The 22,153-nt window shown below is 44.0% G+C and overlaps 2 protein-coding genes across 2 annotated transcripts; one reads left to right on the top strand and one right to left on the bottom strand.

The window, feature by feature from the left end:
* Nucleotides 1-1,660: 1,660 nt before the first annotated feature.
* Nucleotides 1,661-14,726, bottom strand: sclt1 (sodium channel and clathrin linker 1). Its single transcript, XM_030788153.1, has 21 exons — nt 14,691-14,726; nt 14,165-14,232; nt 13,690-13,739; nt 13,501-13,573; nt 11,977-12,032; nt 11,289-11,418; nt 10,866-10,988; nt 10,031-10,096; nt 9,271-9,341; nt 8,899-8,989; nt 8,561-8,652; nt 7,471-7,648; nt 6,978-7,076; nt 5,284-5,355; nt 4,810-4,884; nt 4,399-4,544; nt 3,956-4,148; nt 3,225-3,421; nt 2,952-3,030; nt 2,609-2,704; nt 1,661-1,720 (listed from the first exon to the last, which is right to left on the bottom strand). Exons 1-21 carry the CDS (start codon nt 14,722-14,724, stop codon nt 1,661-1,663), a joined length of 2,049 nt encoding a protein of 682 aa, XP_030644013.1. The 5' UTR covers nt 14,725-14,726.
* Nucleotides 14,727-16,001: 1,275 nt separating this feature from the next.
* Nucleotides 16,002-17,677, top strand: c11h4orf33 (chromosome 11 C4orf33 homolog). Its single transcript, XM_030787739.1, has 5 exons — nt 16,002-16,182; nt 16,397-16,457; nt 16,605-16,656; nt 16,786-16,985; nt 17,581-17,677. Exons 1-5 carry the CDS (start codon nt 16,002-16,004, stop codon nt 17,675-17,677), a joined length of 591 nt encoding a protein of 196 aa, XP_030643599.1.
* Nucleotides 17,678-22,153: the final 4,476 nt, after the last annotated feature.

Here is a 22,153-nt window from a genome sequence, read left to right as displayed (position 1 = left end):
AAAACTTTTACGCTGTCTTTAAACTTAAATCGAAAATGCCAAACGGGTTATCAAAAGGGAAACAGATCATTGTACTGTTAAAATATGAAGGTGTGACTGAAGACTGACGTTTTAGCCTAGACGTATATGTGCCAATCACCCATCCTTGTTCTTTCTTTGCATTTCTGTTATTATTTTTCTCACATTATAATAGCGTAGTCATGGTGGCCTCGCGCTCTGTAGGGGTGGAGGCTCGCACCTGAATTTGATTGAATGTCGGCACAAAGTGCATTTTAAATGCCTGTTTTTTAAAAAAAAACAAAAACAAAAAACAACAAAAAAAAAACGTTTAATCAATGAACTAATCTAGCATGTATTTGGTTGTTAAACTTCAGGTTCCTTGTTTGTAAAAAAAAAAAAAAAAAAGAAAAGAAAAACAATGAAAATCTGGTGCCAGAATGTCAGTTTGTTGGTTTCCAGCTGTGTCAGAAATGAAGTGGAAGGGGGGGGGGGGGGGCAAGGCGACCTGTCCGATTTTCAAACTGTACAGTCATGTCTTTCAACCACTGCGCTCAATGTAACTCTTGTACAAGTTATGTCACTGGGTGTTGTACCATATCTGATCTTTGTAATTATGAAATAATACACTGCCGTTTATATAAAACAGACAGCCCCATGTCCGCTGATTATTTCATATCTCAGAAAAATTTACAAAAACCTTGCCTCCAGTAAACAACTACCTTGTGTGATACCTCAACAACGGACGAGATCAATAAAATACAGTTGCTGACAATGATAGATATTGGAGGGAAAAAATTCCCGAGAATATTTCGCTATTTTAGGCCTCGTGCTATTTAACGTGACCCTCTTGGTAAGAGTATGACGTTACTCTCTCCTCGCAGGTGAAGTCAGACTACAGAATATGGTTGATGTCATAACAAGGGCATACAATGAGAGTATTATAAACTGCTCTCTGCTTAAGGAGTTCACTGCTGCCATCTAGTGTCACCATTTTCACGTTTCAAATCAGCAGCAGGAACGGACAGCCTCGAGTGATCCGTATGAACATCAGTTTAACTAAACGTCACATTTGGTATTTTCACTGTTTCACAGGACGAACCTACAAATGCACGGGTACAGGGTGGCTCTTTTCTTTGAAACCGATTTAATTTTGCTTTAGTATCTGAAAAGTTGGCAACAAACACAGTTGAGGGAGAAACAACTCTAGTTGGATCGGTCGTAATGCCCGAAACAGGAGTAAATTGTGATTCGCTGCTTTGTAAAGGAAAACATCTAACTCAGCGAAATCAATGTGCCCAATGAAACACAAATCATGACCACCCTTACCCTAATAGTGTTTTTTAAACACACATCATCCCCATCTATACCTTACAGAGAGCGGTTTGGGTAAACTACCCTTAGACATCACATTAATACACAGGGCACCTTTTCACATATATATATATATATATATATATATATATATATATATATATATATTTTTTTTTTTTTAAATACCCTTTCCCTCTTCATTTCTTTAAAATAATTCAGACAACTTCATGAACAACAACAACAACAACGACAACCACAAAAAAAAAAATCCTGGGCATGTTTTATTGCAGTAACATTGGAGTGTAAACATCACAGTTGGGTAGCGCCGGGGTGAGGCGGGTTGGCACGGTCACATGCTTTCCAGGTCCATCAGCGACGCTGCTTTTCTTCTCTGAGTGATGATGCTGAGCTGTAAACCAGCAAAAACAAACAAACAAACAAAAACAAACAAATAAACAAACGCTTAACAAAACATCTCGAATTCCTCCGCGGAAGCCACAGGTACGGGAACTGGAAAGGGCCGGCGAGAAGGGGGCGTGAATAATTGTGATTTCACACTTCTTTTTTTTTTTTGTTACTCATCCCTGACGAGACGCTGGATGTGAAACCAGCTCAGCCCCTCAGATGGCACGTCTGCGTGTCGGAGATCCTTCTACACAGAGTAACCTTGTACTAAACTTAAGGCTGAAGAGATCCGCTAAAAACAAACAAACAAACAAACAAACAAACAACGTGGCACAGCGTTCTCTATGCCTTTCAAAATCTTCTCATCTCTTCTCTTCTACTGTTACCTGTACAACGAGGTCTTGAATCTAGATCTTGGGCCGCTAGATCTTAAATGGCCAAATACAAACTGATATGCTCGATTTGCTTTAAAGATAATTGATGTCAATGTTTTCATGACGTCATAGGCTTTTTTCCATTGCAGTGGTAGTAGCACTTACTTTGAGGAAGAAAGATCTTAGAAAGTCTTTTTTTAATCTAAAAACTTTGAATCTAAAGACTGTAAACCTAGATTTAGATTTTAAATTTAAAATCTTGCACTGCTAGAACTCAAATGGCTAACTGAAAATGATATTGTCCGTCTATGACCTAAGAGCAGTGATGCCATAATGCTGTGATGTCATAGGCATTTCACAATGCTGCAGCAGTGCCTCCTTCACTTTTGGAATCTCAGAATATCTGTTCCGTCAGTCGTAAGGGCAGACAGGACCAAGGTTTCAAATTTACTGTGACAGCTTTCTTTCACAGGGGACCCGTTTTAAAAAAAAAACCCAGAAAAACAAAACGGTTGTACCTGTTGTGAGGCACTGGACGCCCTCTGCTCTGCCTGAGTCAGACGCCTCTGTAGTCGTCCATTCTTCTCCTGATACTCCGACATCAGACGTTCGTACTGTCCACGCAAACACAGTTGTTTACCGTTACCCCAGCACAACAACACAAACAACAACAACAGCAGCAACAGCAAAGAGTACACCCCCATCACCAAAAACCTTTATCGGGTCTGCAGAGGTTTTAAAACCCGTGCGGTTGTTTTTAGGTGGTGTCACAGTTCCTCTTTAAAGATCCCGTTTGGGTGAACTTGCACAACTGATCTGAGGAGACAAACACGCCCCCCAACCCAAAGCCCCAGCGCGTACCTCCAGGAGTTTCTCGTGATCTGCCTCTAGCTGGATCTCCAGCTCCTGGGAACGCTGTTTCTGGCGGCTCAGCTCGGACCTGGAACGCCAACGCGTGCGTTAGACGCAATGCCGACCCCGTCGTAAACGCGCTGCTTTGCGATCGCAGCGGTCTCACGTTCTAATCTTAACGTGTTTGACTTCATCTCTCCTTTTCTTCTCTCTGTCTCTCTCTGTCTCTCTCTCTCTCTGTCTGTCTCTCTCTTTCTGTCTGTCTCTCTCTCTCTCTCGTACCTGAGGCTGCTGACTTTGTGTTCAAAGGCCTGGGCCAGTTTGCTGGCCTCTTCTTTCCAGCGTTTGGTGCTTTTCTGCTGGGCCAGGAGGAGTCGTGTCAGGTCGGCGCTGGAGCTCCTCTTGCTCTCCTCCAGCTCTCGCAGCCTGGCGTCCAAACCCTGCTCCTTCAGAGAGAACTCCTGCTCCATGTGGCTAACCTGGGGACGGAACGCGACAGAGTTACGCTCGCGGTGTTCAGCTGGGCTCCAGGGACGCCAGGCACTCCGAACCGATGGGTGCTATCAGTACCATGGTCTGCTCCAATCGCAGCCCAAATATCAGCATGTGTCTACATGTTTTGTTTGTTTGTTTTTTTCCATCTTTCATTTGTACTGTGTGTGTGTTGATGTTTATTAATAGTGAATCAGTTCAATCATGAGAGAAGGAAAGAGTAAACAGGCAAATAAAACAAGTAAAGTAAAAGTACAAGTAAGTAAACACCTCTTGAAGAGTTTTCATCTATGCAGGCACTGATCTGTCAAATACTGTGTGAGCTCCATGTGATGTCAACTCCATGTGCAGCTGTGTGTGTGAGTGTGTAGATATGAAAAGCTCTGTGTGTGTGTGTGTGAGAGTGTGTAGATGTGTAGAGCTCTGTGTGTAGAGCTCTGTGTGTGTGTATGTGTGTGTGTGTCTGTGTGCGCGTGTATCTGTGTGTGTGTGTGTGTGTGTGTGTGTGTGTGTGCGCGCACCTGTTGTTTGGCTTTCCTCTGGGCGAGCGTGCTGGCTTTGCGGAGCTCCTCCATGTCTTTGCGGAGTTGCTTGTTCTCCTGCTGGAGCTGGAGTCTCTCCTCGCTCACGCTGATGCAGTCTTCTCTCACGCTCACTACGGTCCCCTGCAACCTCCGCACCTCCTCCTGACAGCGTGACAGTTCCTCTGAATACCTCCGCACAGACACAGACACACACACACATACGTTTAGTGAGCACACTCTTCATCTTGTTGTTGAATGCAGTTTTTTGTTTGATGTACTCGTTTGAATGAATCAGAAATTGAAGGTGTGTGCCTGTGTTGTTTCCTCTATTCTGTTTGTGTGTGTGTGTGTGTGTACAGATGTATGTAAGTATGTGTGCGTATATGTAAGTATGTGTGCAGTGTTTGTGTGTGTGTGCGTGCATGCGTGTACACACTCACTCCATCTCCATCTTTTTCATCTTGGCCTGGGTGCTCTGTAGAGTGATGTGCATGTCGTCTTTCAGTCTCTCTGCGTTCAGACACCTCTGATGTAGAGCCTCCATCTTCCTCAGCTCTGGTTCACCGTACCGCCCCTCCCTGTACACCTGAAGGACACACACACACACACGCACACGCACACGCACACACAAACGCACACACACACACACATGCACGCACACACACGCACGCACACGCAAACGCACGCACGCACACGCACACGCACGCACACGCACGCACACGCACATACGCACACGCATGCACGCACACGCATGCACGCACACGCACGCACACACGAACACGCTCATCACCGAAGGCCTTCACAACCGTTTAGCTCCATTGACAGGTACGCAGGTGAAGTGAAGGTCTTACCTTCTCCAGCTCCTCCTCCACAGCTTTCCTCTCTCTGTGAGACCTCTCAATCTGACACTCTTTATCAGCACATTCCTACAGCGACAAAAACAAACAAAAAAACAGAAGACATCTTTATATTTGTTGGTCAACTGAAGATCAATAACACGTAAGTCAACGAACGGGTCTGCTGTACGTAATCCAAAGTAAACCAAATGCCAACTTTTTTCTTTTTTTTTTTAAGCAAAAAATGAAAAAGGTGAGGATATATGTTAAAATGTGGCTTTGCTTGTTACAACCAGTTTTTTTAATAGTGAATAGTTTGAATATTGCTCGGTTAAGAAGTCACAGAGCAGGTTGTTTATTCTGAGAGTACGCGTTTTCAGAGAGTGTGTGTGTGTGTCTGTGTGTGTGTGTGTGTGTGTGTGTGTGTGTGTGTGTGTGTGTGTGTGTTCGGGGGGGGGGGGGGGGGGGGGGGTGTTTTTTGCGTCGTACCAGCTGCAGTGCAGACAGCTCCTCCGCCAGCCGATGGATCTGGGCGTTACACTGCTTCCGCACCAGCTCCACCTGAGAACACACACACACGCACGCACACACACACGCACACACACACAGCATGTCATTTAAACATGTTTGTTCCAGTCAGAGAACCTGCGAGGCTATTCCTTTAGAACTCAATCTCTCAAATTAAATCTTTATCGTTGATCACATTTATCAATCATGTGGACAGCTAATCAATAAACAGTGAACAATAAATACATACATACATGCATGCCTGCCTCCAATATACACTATATCATCCATCTGAAAAAGAGTCTCCATTTCTGAGATGTAGAGAAATAACAGGGTTGTGTTTTATCTAGAGTGTTCTGTGGAGTGAGTTTTCTGACTGTCTGGCAGAGACAGCTGAGACATGTCTTAACAGTGTGCTTCTGCCATAGAGATTCTGCACACACACACACACACACACACACACACACACACAGAGTATGGCTCTGTTAACGCAGCCTGGAAGAGGCTAAGAGTTCCCCACTGTCCTGTAATGAGCTTAAGACAAGAGTGAGGAAAAGACTATTTACAGAGACAGTGTGTATCAGAGTGAGGAAAAGACTACTTACAGAGACAGTGTGTATCAGAGTGAGGAAAAGACTACTTACAGAGACAGTGTGTATCAGAGTGAGGAAAAGACTATTTACAGAGACAGTGTGTATCAGAGTGAGGAAAAGACTATTTACAGAGACAGTGTGTATCAGAGTGAAGAAAAGACTATTTACAGAGACAGTGTGTATCAGAGTGAGGAAAAGACTACTTACAGAGACAGTGTGTATCAGAGTGAGGAAAAGACTATTTACAGAGACAGTGTGTATCAGAGTGAGGAAAAGACTATTTACAGAGACAGTGTGTATCAGAGTGAGGAAAAGACTACTTACAGAGACAGTGTGTATCAGAGTGAAGAAAAGACTATTTACAGAGACAGTGTGTATCAGAGTGAAGAAAAGACTATTTACAGTGACAGTGTGTATCAGAGTGAAGAAAAGACTATTTACAGAGACAGTGTATCAGAGTGAGGAAAAGACTACTTACAGAGACAGTGTGTATCAGAGTGAAGAAAAGACTATTTACAGAGACAGTGTGTATCAGAGTGAAGAAAAGACTATTTACAGTGACAGTGTGTATCAGAGTGAAGAAAAGACTATTTACAGAGACAGTGTGTATCAGAGCAAAGCATGCAGAGATCCTGTTGTCTCAGATGTGTGGAGCAGGGTTATGACAGATTGTGATATGACTTTAATTCGCATTTTATCAGATTGTGATTTAGAATGAAATTGGACAGAGTGTATGTAGAACGCAATGGAGACTGTGTAGAGCGTGTGTGTAGAGATGAAAGTGGAGACTGTGGAGTGTGTGGGTGTGTGTGGAGTGTGTGTGTGTGTGTGTGTGTGTGTGTAGAGATGAGAGTGGAGACTGTGGAGTGTGTGAGTGTGTGTGTGTGTGTGTGGAGTGTGTGTGTGTGTGTGTGTGTGTGTGTGGAGTGTGTGTAGAGATGAGAGTGGAGACTGTGGAGTGTGAGTGTGTAGAGTGTGTGTGAGTGTGTAGAGATGACAGTAGAGACTGTGGAGTGTGTGTGTGTGGAGTGTGAGAGTGTGTGTGTGTGTGTGTGGAGTGTGTGTGTGTGTGTGGAGACTTGCCTCTTTTCTGGTGCGTTGAGCGGCATCCTGGACTAGCTGCTTCATGGCCTCCTTCATTTTTTCCACCTCCTCAGCTCTCTGCTTCTCCCTCAACTGAACCTGAACCAGAGAGAGAGAGAGAGAGAGAGAGAGAGAGAGAGAGAGAGAGAGAGAGAGAGAGAGAGAGAGAGAGAGAGAGAGAGAGAGAGAGAGAGAGAGGGAGAGAGAGAGGGAGAGAGAGAGGGAGAGAGAGGGAGAGAGAGAGAGGGAGAAAAAGAGACACATACAGATACTTAGGCATACTCTTTTACCGTGAACTTGCTTTATAAACACGCTCAACTGTCTCACAAGCCCACAAAATGAGACTGCTGACATCCTCCCAGTTTTACTGCCAACTTTCTGAGGTTCAACTGATGTCTGGCAAAATTACAGAGGCGCTCAACACAACCGCCGCGGCGGAGAGCGGGCGGCTGGCGTGGCGGGTTCGATGCCGCGTCGCCGTTACTGTCCTCACCTGCTCCCTCTGGAGCGCCGCCTCCTCGGCCAGCTGGATGGACTCTCGCGCTCTGGTGTAAGCCTCGTACTTGTCCTCCTCCAGGGAGGCGCAGCGATTCTGGAGCTCCCCCACCTGTCTCTCCCACACCGTCCTCTCCCTACGCGCGGCCTCCGCCTCCTGGGTCGCTGCCTTCAGCCTGAGCCCGGTCCACACAGACAGTCATCAGGTCACACAACGCTCATCGTCATGGATGCATGTGTGTGTGCGTGTGTCTAATAGTGTATGTGTGTCCAATAGTGTATGTGTGTGTGTGTGCATGTGTGTGTCAGAGTGCATGTATGCGTGTGCATGTGTGTGTCAGAGTGCATGTATGCGTGTGCATGTGTGTGTCAGAGTGCATGTATGCGTGTGCATGTGTGTGTCAGAGTGCATGTATGCGTGTGCATGTGTGTGTCAGAGTGCATGTATGCGTGTGCATGTGTGTGTCAGAGTGCATGTATGCGTGTGCATGTGTGTGTAAGAGTGCATGTACCACCTGCCTAATATGCTGTTGGTCCTATGTGTGTCGCCATAACAGCGAGGCATGAACTCTGCATGACCCCTGAAGGTGTCCTGTGGTATCTGGCACCAGAACATTAGCAGCAGATCCTTCAAGTCCTGTAAGCTGCGAGGTGGAGCCGCCATAGATTGGACTTGTCGGTCCAGGGCATCCCGCAGATGCTCAGTCCCATTGAGATCTTGAGAATTTGGAGGCCAGGGCAACACCTTGAACACTTCATCGTGTTCCTCAAACCATTCCTGAACAATGTGTGCAGTGTGGCAGGGTGCATTATCCTGCTGAAAGAGGCCACTGCCATCAGGGAATACCATTGCCATGAAGAGGACTTGAAGGATCTGCTGCTAATGTTTTGGTGTCAGATACCACAGGACACCTTCAGGGGTCTTGTAGGGTTCATACCTTGGCAGGTCGGCGCTGTTTCAGCGACACACGGATCACCACCAGCATATTACACAGGTGGTCATAATGTCTTGGCACATTCGTGTATGTGTGTGTAAGAGAGAGAGTGTGTGCGCGCGCACGCACGCGCGTGCGTGTGTGTGTGTGTACCTGCTCTCCAGCTGACTCAGCGCTGTCTGTAACTGCTGAAGTCTGCGATCGGACGCTTCCTCTCTCCCATGAGCCTCTGCTGCATCATCCTCCTACACACACACACACACACACACACACACAGTCACACACACATACATAAGCACAGACGTTTCTCTCACACACACACACACACACACACACGTGCAGTCATACTCAACCACGAATGTAATCATCCACCTCTCAAAGTACTGCCACTTCTAAACAATGAACAAGCTTTAGAGATACAAGGGTGTACAAACGCACATGTGCACACACACGCACGCACGCACGCACGCACACACACACACGTGACTCACTCTCTTCTGCATCTGATCCTGCATGTTCTGCATCAGTCTGGTCATCTCCTCTACTTTGGCTGTAGCAGTTCTCAAGTCCAGCTTGGTCTGCCTAAAACACACACACACACACACAAATTCACACACTGCAGCTCCATCTGGGCTCACTCACCTGTGTGACCTTTACCTTCACCTGAATCTGATTCATTTGAGCTCAAATTCATTTTCTTACATATGAGAGCTGAACAGGGTATAAAGTGTGTTCGCTGCTACTGCTGCTGCTAAGGAGAGCTGATCAATAATTCAGCCTGGGCCCTGCAGATGAAGCTGAGGGGGGGGGGGGGGGGGGCTGAGGTATGTGTGAGAGCCGGGGCTACGGTGCGCGCCTCCTACCTGAGCTGACCCCGCAGCTCCTCCAGCTCAGCGCTTTGCTCCGTCACCGTCCTGACAAACTGCTGATTCGTCTGAGTGTGACAGGACAGACAGGACCGCTTGTGAGGCATTGTGTCAAACTACACACACGCGCGTGCGAGCACAAACACACACACACACACGCACGCACTTGTAGACGGCGAGGAGTAAGGAAGGGGGGGGGGGGGGGTAGAGACTTGGGAGGCAGAGACAGATTGTGGTGTGAGAGGGACAAAGAAAGCCAGAGAGAGAGAGAGAGAGAGAGAGAGAGAGAGAGAGAGAGAGAGAGAGAGAGAGAAAGGGAGAGAGAGAATGCTCCACCCTTCGTGGCTGATTAAAGATTCATCAGTGAGATAGTGTTACTCTTTCCTAACGCGTTCTGTGTCGGTGCCAACGGGACACAGTGAGGGTCCATTGTTCTGACTGAACAGTAATTAGAGAAACAGGTGATATACCTTAAGCCTTGCACCTACAGCGTGTGTGAGTGCGTGTGTGTGAGAGAGAGAGAGAGAGAACAAGAGAATACATGTGTGTGTGTGTGAGAGCATGAGAGAGAGAGAGAGAGAGCTTAAAGATCTCTGGAGCTCTCAGTGTATTACATAATGATCTATCCTTATTAAGGACTCGCTGACTTACTGCTAAGAGCAACAGTGTGTAAGCTGAGGTCAAGTGACTTTCAGCTGTAAATGTTCTTGGGCACGGGGAACATTTGCATACATTTGCATGAGTGGGGCGGTCTTACCAATTCAAGCTTCTTATTGGCCGCCTGAAGGTTCTGAGCGTGCTGTTGGACCTGGGCCAGCTGATTCTAGAATCACAGATCAGAGCTGAGCATTGCTTGCTTGAGCTTTTCCACAACAATTCAGACAAAAGATACCAGTGCTATCAGAAACACGTTTTGGCACCTAAAACAATTTGAACGCTTAGGATTTAATAGTATACATTCATCTTAAAGAGAGTAAGGAGCTGACTCACTGCACATGTTGTAATCTTATACTTTCTGTATTATATAACTGTAAGTACAGCATGATAGGATAAAGTACATAAGACCACACAGTATGCAGCTATCAACAGTGACAGGGTGGACAATGCTGCCCTCTAGTGTAGAGATGGTTTAAATGCATCTGTGTGATTTGTGATTCTAATTTCGCCATTCAGACACAAGCAAAGAGATGGGTCTATAAGTGTAAGATCACAAATATGCAAACACTGTGGTATCCAAAAAAAAAAAAATTATTTTACCGTCTTAATTAAACCCAGGGCTAATTAGACCAAATTTACTCTATTCATAAGTTTGTTGATTGAAAGTGTACATTGCTGACCTCTAGTGTCCAAAGATGGTAACAACATTCACAAGATTATTTCTGTGAAAGAGTGAATGAACTCACACTTAATGCAGACTCTTAGTAATGTAAACTCATTACATTTCATATGTCAACCTTTTCCAGTGCGTAAGCATATTTAATTGGACGTCTCAAAACTGTGGGCGATTTATCTGCATACGCACCATTAGAGACCTGTGTGTGTGTGTCAGAGTGTGTGTGTGTGTGTGAGTGAGAGAGAGAGAGAGCGCGTACCTGCATGTGCTGGCGTTCTGTGGCGTGGATCTGTCCGTCACTCATCGTGCTCTGGTAGAGTTTCTGCAGCCGCTCCAGCTCCTCCGCAGCCGTCTGCCACATCTGCAGCGCCTGCTCCTTCTCCTGTGTGACACACAGACCTCACGTTAACACACAACATACACACACACACACACACACACACACACACACACACACACACACTTAAACTACAAAAACAAAATGTCAACAATCTTAACCAAGCACAGAAAAACCTTAAATATTAAAACGATTCTAAAAAACACCATCACCTCGAATAAACAATGCACACGACGGCAAAACAAAAAGAAAACGTATCGTATTGCATTCCTGACTGATGTAGGCCTTCTTGGAGAAAGAACAAGGGAGATTTTTTTTTTGGGGGGTTAGGGTTAGGGTCCGTACCTCCACGGAACATTTGAGCTGCTCCTCCAGATTCTTGACTGTGACGGCGTCAGTTGTGGCTTCTCCCTCCGGTCCGGCAGGTAAGGACTGCAGCTGTCTCTCAATGGACATCCTCTGCTCCGCATGCAGACTGCCACAAGGCACACATGGGGAAAAAAAAACACCACAAAAAAAAAACCCCATCTAAGCTGTGTTCAAATTGTCCACTCACTCACTATATAGTGTTTGCTACACTCACTAGGGGAGTAAGGGGCAGACAGCGGTTGGTGCACTTTCGGACGCTATTTGGACGTTACGCTGCTACGTGATTATGCGCCGGGTATTCGTAATTGTTATCTCTGTCGCAAAAACCAAACGCCAGAGCATCCGCACCTGATTGGTCTGCTAAGACTTGCCTGCTTTGACGAGACAGGCCGCAACGCGTGCCGGTCCGAGTCGATCGATGCGGGGTACAGCTTCTGTACGCTACGTTTTGCTGTGTCTCGCGAAAACTTTTGTAGGGCGCTAAGTAGTGTCGTAATTTTTACGGTTGAGATTTCGAACAGCGCTTCAAAATGGCTGATTCACCAGGGAGTGCACTATACAGCGGGTTGAGCAGACATTTTGAACGCAGCAACGCACGCGTTTGAACGTACGGGGTGTAGTTAGCAGAGCTGGAGGCAGAAAGAGAATAATCAATGGTACTCACCGTTCATTTTCCCTCACGACCTGCTCAAGGTTCGCTTTGACGTCTGACATCTGCCTCTGTCGGTTTAAAAAGAACAAAAAAAGTAAATAAAATAACTAATTAAATAATAATAATAATAATAATAACAGTCTTAGGTCAACATGTTCCTCAGACAGACAGATAGATAGAGACTTTGTCCTTTTTTCCAGGAAATCTGTTGCCACAGTCTGTACAGTGCCTCACATAGACAAGTTACGTAACTACATACACACAAAAATATACACATTTATACTAGACACGGCCACATTTACACCCCCCCCCCCCCCCCCTTTACACGTATATACACATAGAGTTGTGCACATATACACCACGTACATAGTACCGTTACACAGGATAGTCACCGGGGTGTTTTGTTTAGTGATGCTGTGGCACAGGGGAACAAAACTCCTGCCACAGCGTGCCCTGTTTCCAGGCCAGGGATCTGTCTCTGCAACCCGACGGAAGCAGCGTGAAGAACGTGTTTAGGGGGTGTCTGGGGTCACGTGCGATAGTACACACCTCTCCTTCTGATGGCTTTGCGGTTGAGGCCTGAGCAGGTTGGGGGTGGGGAGGCCAGTGATTTTGGCGTAGGGGTTTGTTTCTATTAGAGGCAGTTACTAATGTTGAAAAACCAGGGGGAAGAATAGACGAGAACAAGTTGAAGGAGGTTTTTGTGAAGGAGGCTTTTGTGTAAAGCGGCAACAGAAGGCGGGGACTGACAGAAAGTGCTCCGGGCCTGCGGACGACAGAGAGCCTCTGTCGGCAGCGTTTGTGGATGTCAGCGACGTGTCAGTCAAAGCTCAGTTCACTGCCCGGGATGAGTCCAAGGTATCTGAAGCACTCTACCACCTCGGCAGTCTCGTTACTGGTCCAGCTGGGACTGTGGGCGGAGATGTGAGCTATGCTGTGTGTGCCGGCAGCGTTAATGAACAGTTCCTTTGATTTCCCTTCATTCAGCTGCAGGCAATTTATTTGTTTTATGCGGTATTTATTTGTTATTTGTTTTATGTGGCACTGTGGTCCTTGTGTAACGCAATTTTGTTCCCCTGTATGTATGAGTCACGCATATGTGGAAATGACAATAAAAGCAGTCTAAGTCTAATTGTTCCTGCACCAATGTGTGAAGTGGGAGATGGAGTCTTGATAGGCCAAAACGGAGTGAAGGAAGCATGCCACAGCATTCTCAGTCTGCCTTTTAGACTTACTGGCAAACTGATGGGGGTCCAATTTTGGTTCCACCATTGGAAGGATGATGTTAAGCACCAGTGTTTCCAGGCACTTAATAAGTTAAATTAGCACGCAACGTAAACCTGTACCCTTGTGAAAATCCCAGTTGGATTTGAACTGGATGTCTACTGGGATGTTTCTGAACTGGAATTTCCACAAGGGTACTGCTCCGCCTGTCAAAGACCCGTTAACTCTCCTTCACACACACAAAAAAAATCATTAACCTGGTGCGTGTTTTTCCGTCTAATTAGTTGACAACCACGGTGAAAAGTTCATTACCTGGTAATGTTTGAGCTGTGTTTCCATTTGAGCAATGTGTCGATCGTACTCGGCTATCAATGGCGCCATGACGCTAATGAACAACACAGAGGAATTAGCGAGAATCGGACTTGAAAGGTTAACAACGTTTAGAAAGCGTTCGTCAGTCGCATTCAACATTTATGGACAGACATCGATGTACGGACTCACTCTCTGTCTGAAAGCCAAGGCACGGGAGATTCCGACTCTCTCTCTTCTCCCTTTATGAGACGAAATAATTCATTAGTAAATGCAAACTAGTGCGCTCTGACCGCTCTACAACTTCGCATGTTCAACCCTATAGAGAAATGACCGTTGCTTTTATTGTCTAACTGACCTAACTTTGACTACAGCTGGTCTATACAAAACAGCTGAAACACTTGTAAGAATTCTGAGTTGAGATGCGTTAAGCACGGTTCTCTTTTGAAGAGAAAGGACAGTGCAAAAAAGAAAAAAAGAAAAAAAAAAGAAATAAACATGCTTACATCCCTTCATAAAGTCATAAGATTATATCTAATCAGTTGCTTAGAAGAGAGGTAAGAAGTTGCTTCGAAATCAAAAGGAAGGTTATACGCATAATAACACGGCCCTGCAATCTTGTATTGCAATAATAACGCGTTTATACCAATGACCAGTCATCGCATACCTGTGTGAGAGTGGAGGGAAAATGATGTTGCTCCTGATAGCGACTCAATGCTGTATTGAGCCTGCACACTGTGGATTGAAAGACACTGTTAACAGTGCAGTTATACACGACGGTAAATGACAAAACATCCTGATTCTTCAGAAAACAATACTTAATGTCTGCACTGTATGGCACAGCAAAGGAAAAAGTCCGGTGTATGGAAACTGCTAACACTTTGAAAAGGTTCAATCAGACCCTGTAATTGAGTTTAAACTCAATTAAAACAGATGTAAAAGTTAACTGAGGTTTCGACTCAAAATTTTGTAACTTTATCCAATCTTAGTTCAACGCGGCTATCTAGCCAATCTTCCAAAAACACAAATAAACATACTATATACCGCACAAGTAAACAACCAAAAAAGGCATGAGCAATGAATGGAGTATCGAAACAATAGCACTTAAAAAGTCTTTCATTTTCATACTTTAACAGTAATTTGAACATGAATTCGGGAAACTTCACTGCGTGACAAATGAAAACACCTCTTACCTTGATCTCGAAGGAACTCGATTTCTGTTGCCATTGTGTAGTCTAAAGGATAAAACGTAGGTTACCTGTACTAGTTCTCTAGTATTATCTTCAAACTCGGCAATAAAAATCTGTTAAATGTGCCCAACACAGTTCTCTTGATTCGTCTGATAACAGCACATCTGTGAAAATATTACCTTTAGGCAATATTCCTATAATTTATGCAATTCGATGTGTGAATACCACTTGAAACCATAACAAGCGAGCTAGCTATCGACAAACGCCCTGGGAAATTATCTGCTTGTGTGTCTCCTCTCATTTATTTAGGTATGCGTTTCACATTGTCGCTTCATATCCAACACAAATATCATACCCCAGTAAACTATCTCTTGAGAAGACAGGATAACCTCGTCGTCAGGTGTGGCTTATTAGCTAATTTGCTAGAGTTAGCCAGCAAACGTTGCACTGATTTGGTGAAGACAGTTGGAAAGCGCCTGACGAAAACCAGTCATCAACTGTTAAATGTAACGGTTGTGGTATGACAACAATCGAATTAGAGTGCCCAGATACACCACAAGATGAGACATTACTTAACTATCATTACATTTTAAAAAGATTAAGGGATTTTCACCAGCTACCCTTTGAAATCCTTCCGCCGCCTGTTTTAAAGATGAACTCTTTAACCAATCAAAAAAGAGTCACAACGACGCTGTGCATCTTAAAAAAAATACCCCTAGAAGCAGTTAAGTAATGTGTGTTCCGGGGTTGTGCGGATGTCTCCTGAAAAAACATATTTCGGTTTCAGTAGGGACAAATCATTTCTTAACAACACCTTTTTGACGATTACTGCGTAACACAGTTTTTATTTGCGATTCCCACAGTATTATTCCTTTGGAAACCGTCACTATGCGATTATATTCAAGGAAAAACGTACATTTCAGGAAGTTTCATCTGAAAAGTAAATTACATCACGTGCCACTTCGTTTCATAGTTTCGATAACCGCTGGCAGTTGCTGTCTGTTATAAAGTTGGGATTGTGACAAACTGTTGGCATATTGTGTAACAGTGCAACTGTCATCAACATATGGTCTGCTGAGGTAGGAAAGAAGATAATGCTCGACATTTTCCTCAAACTATTAAGAGCATAAAACTGATGTTTTGAAAGTGTGAAGTGGTTGTTTTTTGAAGCAGTGATTTTCTATTCTGAAGGAATTGAGAGATTAAACTGTCTTTTATCGGCGCCGCTTTGTAATGTATGCTAATTTATCATCCATTAGACACAACACATAGATTCCAAAATAGAAATAACGATTGAATGCAACATTGTTTCAGATGAACTTCATCATTAAGAATACCTGGGACAGCTTACCTGTCCGTCACGAGCCGGTAAAGATTCGCTTCTCTCCTGGAGATGGTGGCATGCTGATGGAGGTGTCCGCTCCCCTTTTTAACGATCCTGCTGCTCCTTCTGGTCCCCCAGGACAACCTTTCCCCGGACTCTGGAACTATGAAGGTACCTTAACTAAAAGAGCTCACCTAATCATAGATTTCTTTAAGATCAGACCAGGTGAAACAATCTGAAACGGTCAAAACTGACATCATCTTCTTGGGTGACTTTAGCAGAGGATATTTACATACAGCTATGGAATCTATTTAGATTTGAAGACTGTTGTTTATGTAGTTCAAAGCTAGCAGCTTGTTAAATCTGTGACTGCATTTTTTTGCAGTTGTTGAATCCTTCTTCTTGAACAGCACCAATGAGAAATATTTGGAGGTTGAGGTTTGTCCGTAAGTTTCTGCCGTTGGCTTAAATTTCAACTTCAGACAAGCCATTAAGTTTGGGGCTTTGGCTACTGTTGTACATCTGACTTATTTTATGTTTGTTTGGGGTTTCCTTTCTTTCTTTCTTTCTTTCTTTCTTTCATACCCAAATAGTCACGGGCAGCATTTGATCCTCCTGCTCTCTGGTAAACATAACGCATTTATGGTAAGTACAAAAAAAAAAAAAACCCCAATAAAAAATCCCTCATATATTCGGTCTGTCTATTTAATTGCTTTAAGCAGAAATGATGTGTCATCACAAGTCATATTTTCGCCCGTTTGTCTTCGTTTTCAGCAAGCTCTCCCTCTTTCGTTCAGCGCTACGATAAACCGTGACAGATGGAAGGGAGAAGCGCTTTTGCCATGGCGATATTTCCCCCCAGGCGTCAATAAAATGAACTCCTACGCCATCCATGGGTCTGGATCAGAAAGAACCTATGAGGCCCTTTACCCTGTGCCCAGGGAAGACCTGGTTGAAGGCCAAGGACCAGACTTGTGAGTGCTGAATGGCTGATATATTGTTGTCCATATATGGACGAGGTTTGAGATTTGCTTTATATTCTAAGCCTTGCTTGTAGTGAATGGTCTTTCCATGTTGAGTAAACCCGGGTGAGGTAGAGAAATTGTGGTTTGAATTACTCCTAACATTTTGACAAAAGACAAATATCTGTCAGACGCTACTGTGTTTGTTGACCTTTTCACTTAAATATTCAACAATTTAAGTGTATTTTAATGACCGCATAAGAACATGCAGGGATGATGCATTGAAGCACCAGCAAGCTGTGCGGTTACTGAAGTATGCTTGTTGTGTACTTAGTGAGAACAGTGAAAACACACACTGGGATATTTGTTAACACCATCAAATGTCCTGTTTGCAGACAGTTCATTCTGATTTGTGCATAACTTCCTTATTAATTATTAATCACATTCACTATTTTAGCTTGAGCAAAGTCTGTTTTTATGATTTAGTGATTGTTTAATTACTGTAATTGTTCATCACATTTCCTGTTTTAAAACGATCAACTTAAATATCAAAATATTTCACATTTTCATGTAAGAAGTAACAATTTTTTTCCCCCCATCTTTGCAGTCACCGTCTTGAATACTTCCAAAACTTCAGCTTGCAGAGCATCATGGGAGAAAGCTGGGTGCAGCCGGACTCTGACTTGTGGAAAACCGCAGAGTAAACACGCAAGAGACGAGGATGTGGCAGCGAGCAGGAACAAGGCACAAAAACATAAGTCCGAGTCTTCGGCGTGTTTATTACTTAAATGGTGGTGTAATGGCAGGACGATAATATTATCAGTGTAATTACATGAATCACGTGTCAGTAAGATGCTTCTAAGTGCAAGCAAGATCACTTAAGAGGATTTTTTTTCTTTAATGTTTTCAAGTTAACATGCCCTCTGTAAAATATGCAGATAAGAAAAATATGATTGGCGTTTTGAGGACATGAAATAGACCATCCAAAGAGGGTAGCGATAATGAGGTCACTGGTCTGTCTACAAACAAACAAATAAAACTTATCACTTGATAGCCATGTAATGTCCAGTTGTTTACCAACCAAGCCACAATAATCACCCTTTTAATAGGAGGAGTGCTTAACACTGCATCACCAAGTCATTACATCTCTGTTCTCCCTGTCTGAAGAAGCGTTTGAGCTGTTTTCAAATGGCGACATTTCCGAAACATTCTCTCTCTTGATCTTTATTTTATGTTTTTAATTCCTAAATGGATGTTGATGTTGCCATATTTTCAGGTATACACCTGAAAGTTTTTCCATCAACTTTCTCTCTCTACTCCTCGCGCTGTAACATTTTCTCCCTGCGCTCGCAAAAAAACACCCGTCCCTCTTCAACAGGCACGGAGCATCGATTTTTTTTTCACTCCTGTCCATCTTTACTCCAGTTTGTAATCCGTTATTGAGCCCTATCCGTTTTAATTGCAGCGCTCTCTTTGAAATCCGTTCAGTGATTAGAGCAAGAGAACTCACTCTGTAAGCCCCTCATTATCACCCGACGCCACTTCGCCGACTAGTCGAAACACGTTCTGTGATTCCTCTCGTCTCCGTGGCAATGCCGGCCGGAATAGCAATACCATCGCATCTAGACATGGACGCCGTGAAAACTCTCCGGCCGTAATTAGCCTTTAGGAGAGTGTTAAAACCACCGCCTCAACTAGCTCTCAAAATGTTCTTTTTCCCCTCCATAAGAGGTTAGCTTGGACTTCAGGGCCCGCGAGGGTAAAATTTTAAACATTCAAGGAAAAGGAAGAGGAGAAAAATAGCTACGTGGAAAACGTTCAAAATTCTTACTTCTCTCAGAACTTGTTTAAAGCTTAAAGGAACGGTCAGCCACGATGAAGAACGCGATTTTTAAACAGAACGAGACCATAGAGGGAAGAAGACATACTCCCATATATTTACCGTTAGCAGTTCATTTACCTCCTTCACATCTAGAACTACTATCCACCAAAACAAACGACTTCCACAAACCCTCTTAACTCTCAACAGCTCTAACAAAATCAGAATCGATGGGGTTTTTAAGATGCTGCACGCAACGCTTCGATTCCTAACGACCGGCTAATGCGACGGAACACGGGCTGATAATTACCCTATGCTGTCAGTTAAATGAATATTATGAGTGGCTAATAACTGTCGGGCAGATCCGGTGCTATTGAACCCTTGACATTAATACTGAGTGGCGGGGATTTGCCTGAGTGAAAGCTGTACCCCGGTTAATGATACCAGCAGTAATTGCCTGAGAATAACAACCGTGCTATGGTGGGGTCGGCGTTCGTGCGCCGAATGCACCCGTGGGAAAGAGAGAGATACCCGTACAGAAGAGTTTACCGGCGGCTAAACGTCAGTCAGTGCTAATGAGGTCCAATCTTAGCGTGGCCGGCCATTTTGTGGTGAAAATGGTGTTTTTATGATGAACACTGAGTTACAACACAAACAAAACACAAACGCATTTTTTACATTAGAAAAACCCACACACATAGAAAGTAACGAATAGCCTAATTACACATAACATTTCCATGACTTACACCCAAATGTGCAGGAGCATCGGCGCGCGCGCGCACACACACACAATCTGATGTACATACAATATGCCTAGAGTACAGTTCAGTAGGGTACTCACAAAGACGTGTTGGTGAAAATGCTTAATAATGCATTCATACCAAAGTCTACTTAACACTCACACCTCGAAGATGTCTCCAAAAACAGTCTACGTCATATGAATTAAAGTGCTATAGGGCCTACATCTTCTTTACAAATAGCAAAACATAAAATTACATGTATGTGTGTTTTTACATCAGTGATAATTCATTCGATGACATTTCATAATTGATAAGAGACACTAGTTTGAAAAATGACTGTTTTGCTCAATGCGCAGATATTACGTTGGAAATTCTAGTAGATATGTGTGCGTCTTAAAGGACAAGTTTGAATTGATTTCACTGAATATGCATTAGGGATAAAGCAAACTGGAAAGAGAGACGTTGAAAAAAGTAAATTTAGTCTCTCCAAAAAAGAGAAAATTAATCATATTTGTGCCATTAATGAAATCCCTAATGTACCACTTTCATTTTCAGGCTACTCTTGACTTTGTTTAGTTCATTTGTCATAGTACAGATGACAGGCACTATTAGCGGAAACAATGATTTTCTTCAGTTATAAATAGCCAATTCAAAAACCAAACTGTCTGAAAACACGGAACCTCAATTGTGCCGCGTTAATGTAACCCAATGAGTTCTTCCCTTAAAGGTAATATTATGTTTGGATACTATTTAGGCTACACAGTCATTCACAGACACGTAAATAAACAGAAGTCATTCTGTTCGGTTTAGAGCTCAATTAAGTACAGTGTAAAAATATCACTTTTTCCTTTTGCATTTATCCACTCAGCAAGGCCAATGTTAAAGTGGGACAAGTACTCTTAAAGGCACGAAAGGTGTTACCAAGGTAACCAACGCTTTTGGAGAAAAGACTGCTGAGACGAATAATCTGTTTGTCTTCATAAATTTAGTGACTTATAAGAACGTGAAAACTGACTATGTTTCCTGCTATGCCTTGACAGTGCCTTGGGATATGTAAAGGTGTTAAGGTGTTACATAGAATGATAGCTCGGAAAAAAAGCAGGAACGAAAACAAGAGGAGGTGAAGTTATTTTTATACCTTTGGGGACGAAAAACAAAAAGGAAAACAAAGCTAACCGACATAAATCTAGGTTGAGAGGCTGGTAATGTGTTGATGATGACAAGCGACACAACATTATCAAGCAGGTTTAGATTTAGAAAGAGCTGCGGGCTAGAGCCAGAGAAGGAGAGACGGCCGACACGAGCCCTGATTGATAGCGGAATAAAGATCGTTTCAGCTGATGGCTGAATATTTCGGGATAACACAATCTGCGAGGCATAGAACAAATGACTCAACGGAACGGTTCGCAGGGTCCTCTGGGGGCGGCACATTCGTAGCCAAAGGATCACTAAATCATTTTGTAACCGAATTTAAACACTGTAGCGGACGACAGTGAGCGCGGACGGAAAACATCGGGGGGAAAATGGAGTGGGTAATGAAACTGTTACTCCTGGATATTCACTGCCTTCGCTCGTAGACTTCTTTGAGGAGAGGGGTGGGGAGGTAGGTGTGTGTGTGGGGGGGGGGGGGGGGGGGGGGTTTGGACGACAATCGTTGACGTTGATGCTGTCAGAGAGTAAAAAGCCGTTTTTTTTTTTTTCCTTCAGGCAACTTGGGTCGCCAACGTTAGAGAAACACCCTTCGAATGTTCTAGAGGCTAAAAGGCAATTTCACAAGCAATTTGAGGAGCTGCTGCGATGTAAGTCCACTTTGACAAGGAGGAGAAGAGATGGTCAATAGAACTAGTGAGTGATACAGCAGAAAGGTGTAATTGCTCTCGAATAGGGGTCAACTCTTCCTTTACACTCTTTCACTTAACACTTTAATTTTCCAATGCCGAGAAAGAGCTGTGGTTTTTTTTTGGTTTTTTTTGTAAGAGAGAGTGTGGTCTCATTGTCTCTTTTTCAGTAAGCTAGACTAGTTTCCACCACAGTGTTAAGTTTTAAACCAAAGCCCTGTAAAAAAAAGCCCATAAACGTCAGGCCTACACACTATACAAGCCCATTTGCTCACTAAATCATTTTCAAATTTGCTCAAATTCAGTTTCACGCCAACTTTTTGGGTTTTGAATCCTTAAACTTGGCTCACTGTGTAACATTCAGGAGCCAAGTCTGCGTATGCTTAACTTATTTATGGGGTGTGTGTGTGTGGGGGGGGGGGGTGGGGGGGGGGGGGGGGGGGGGGGGGGGGGGGGGGGGGGGGGGGGGGGGGGGCAGCCTTGAATAAACTTGTTCGCAGTGCACTGCTGCTGACGTGTATGTTTAAAGGGTGGTTCGATTTAAGCAAAGATTTCACTCCTCTTAACAAGCAGACCTCTAGACAGTTATATCAAGTGTTTAAACTGGTCCAGGGAGCTTTCTGATACCAAATGGAATATGGGGAGAGCTAGATATATTTCTGTCTCTCTCTCTCTCGCTCTCATTATCTCTTTTTCCCTCCCAAATTGGAATGCTGATCTTCTGGAGATTTTAGTTGATTTCTCCTTTGCAGTCACCTCAGTTAAGGTGAAAGAGACTAGTCC

Source organism: Chanos chanos, chromosome 11, assembly GCF_902362185.1.
Source record: "Chanos chanos chromosome 11, fChaCha1.1, whole genome shotgun sequence".
Taxonomy (NCBI): domain Eukaryota; kingdom Metazoa; phylum Chordata; class Actinopteri; order Gonorynchiformes; family Chanidae; genus Chanos; species Chanos chanos.
The sequence above is the reverse complement of the archived record's forward strand: the minus strand, read 5'-3'. Positions and strand labels throughout refer to the sequence as shown.

Excerpts from the sequence above, each read along its gene's own strand:
- sclt1 (XM_030788153.1), bottom strand. The coding sequence starts at position 14,724 with ATGGCAACAGAAATCGAGTTCCTTCGAGATCAAG. Across the intron at positions 10,989-11,288 it reads AGCTCAAATGTTCCGTGGAG|GAGAAGGAGCAGGCGCTGCA; the intron begins GTACGGACCCTA and ends TGTGTCACACAG. Across the intron at positions 4,545-4,809 it reads TGGAGGAGGAGCTGGAGAAG|GTGTACAGGGAGGGGCGGTA; the intron begins GTAAGACCTTCA and ends TGTGTCCTTCAG.
- c11h4orf33 (XM_030787739.1), top strand. The coding sequence starts at position 16,002 with ATGAACTTCATCATTAAGAATACCTGGGACAGCTTACCTGTCCGTCAC. Across the intron at positions 16,183-16,396 it reads CGGACTCTGGAACTATGAAG|TTGTTGAATCCTTCTTCTTG; the intron begins GTACCTTAACTA and ends ATTTTTTTGCAG. Across the intron at positions 16,986-17,580 it reads GAAGGCCAAGGACCAGACTT|TCACCGTCTTGAATACTTCC; the intron begins GTGAGTGCTGAA and ends CCATCTTTGCAG.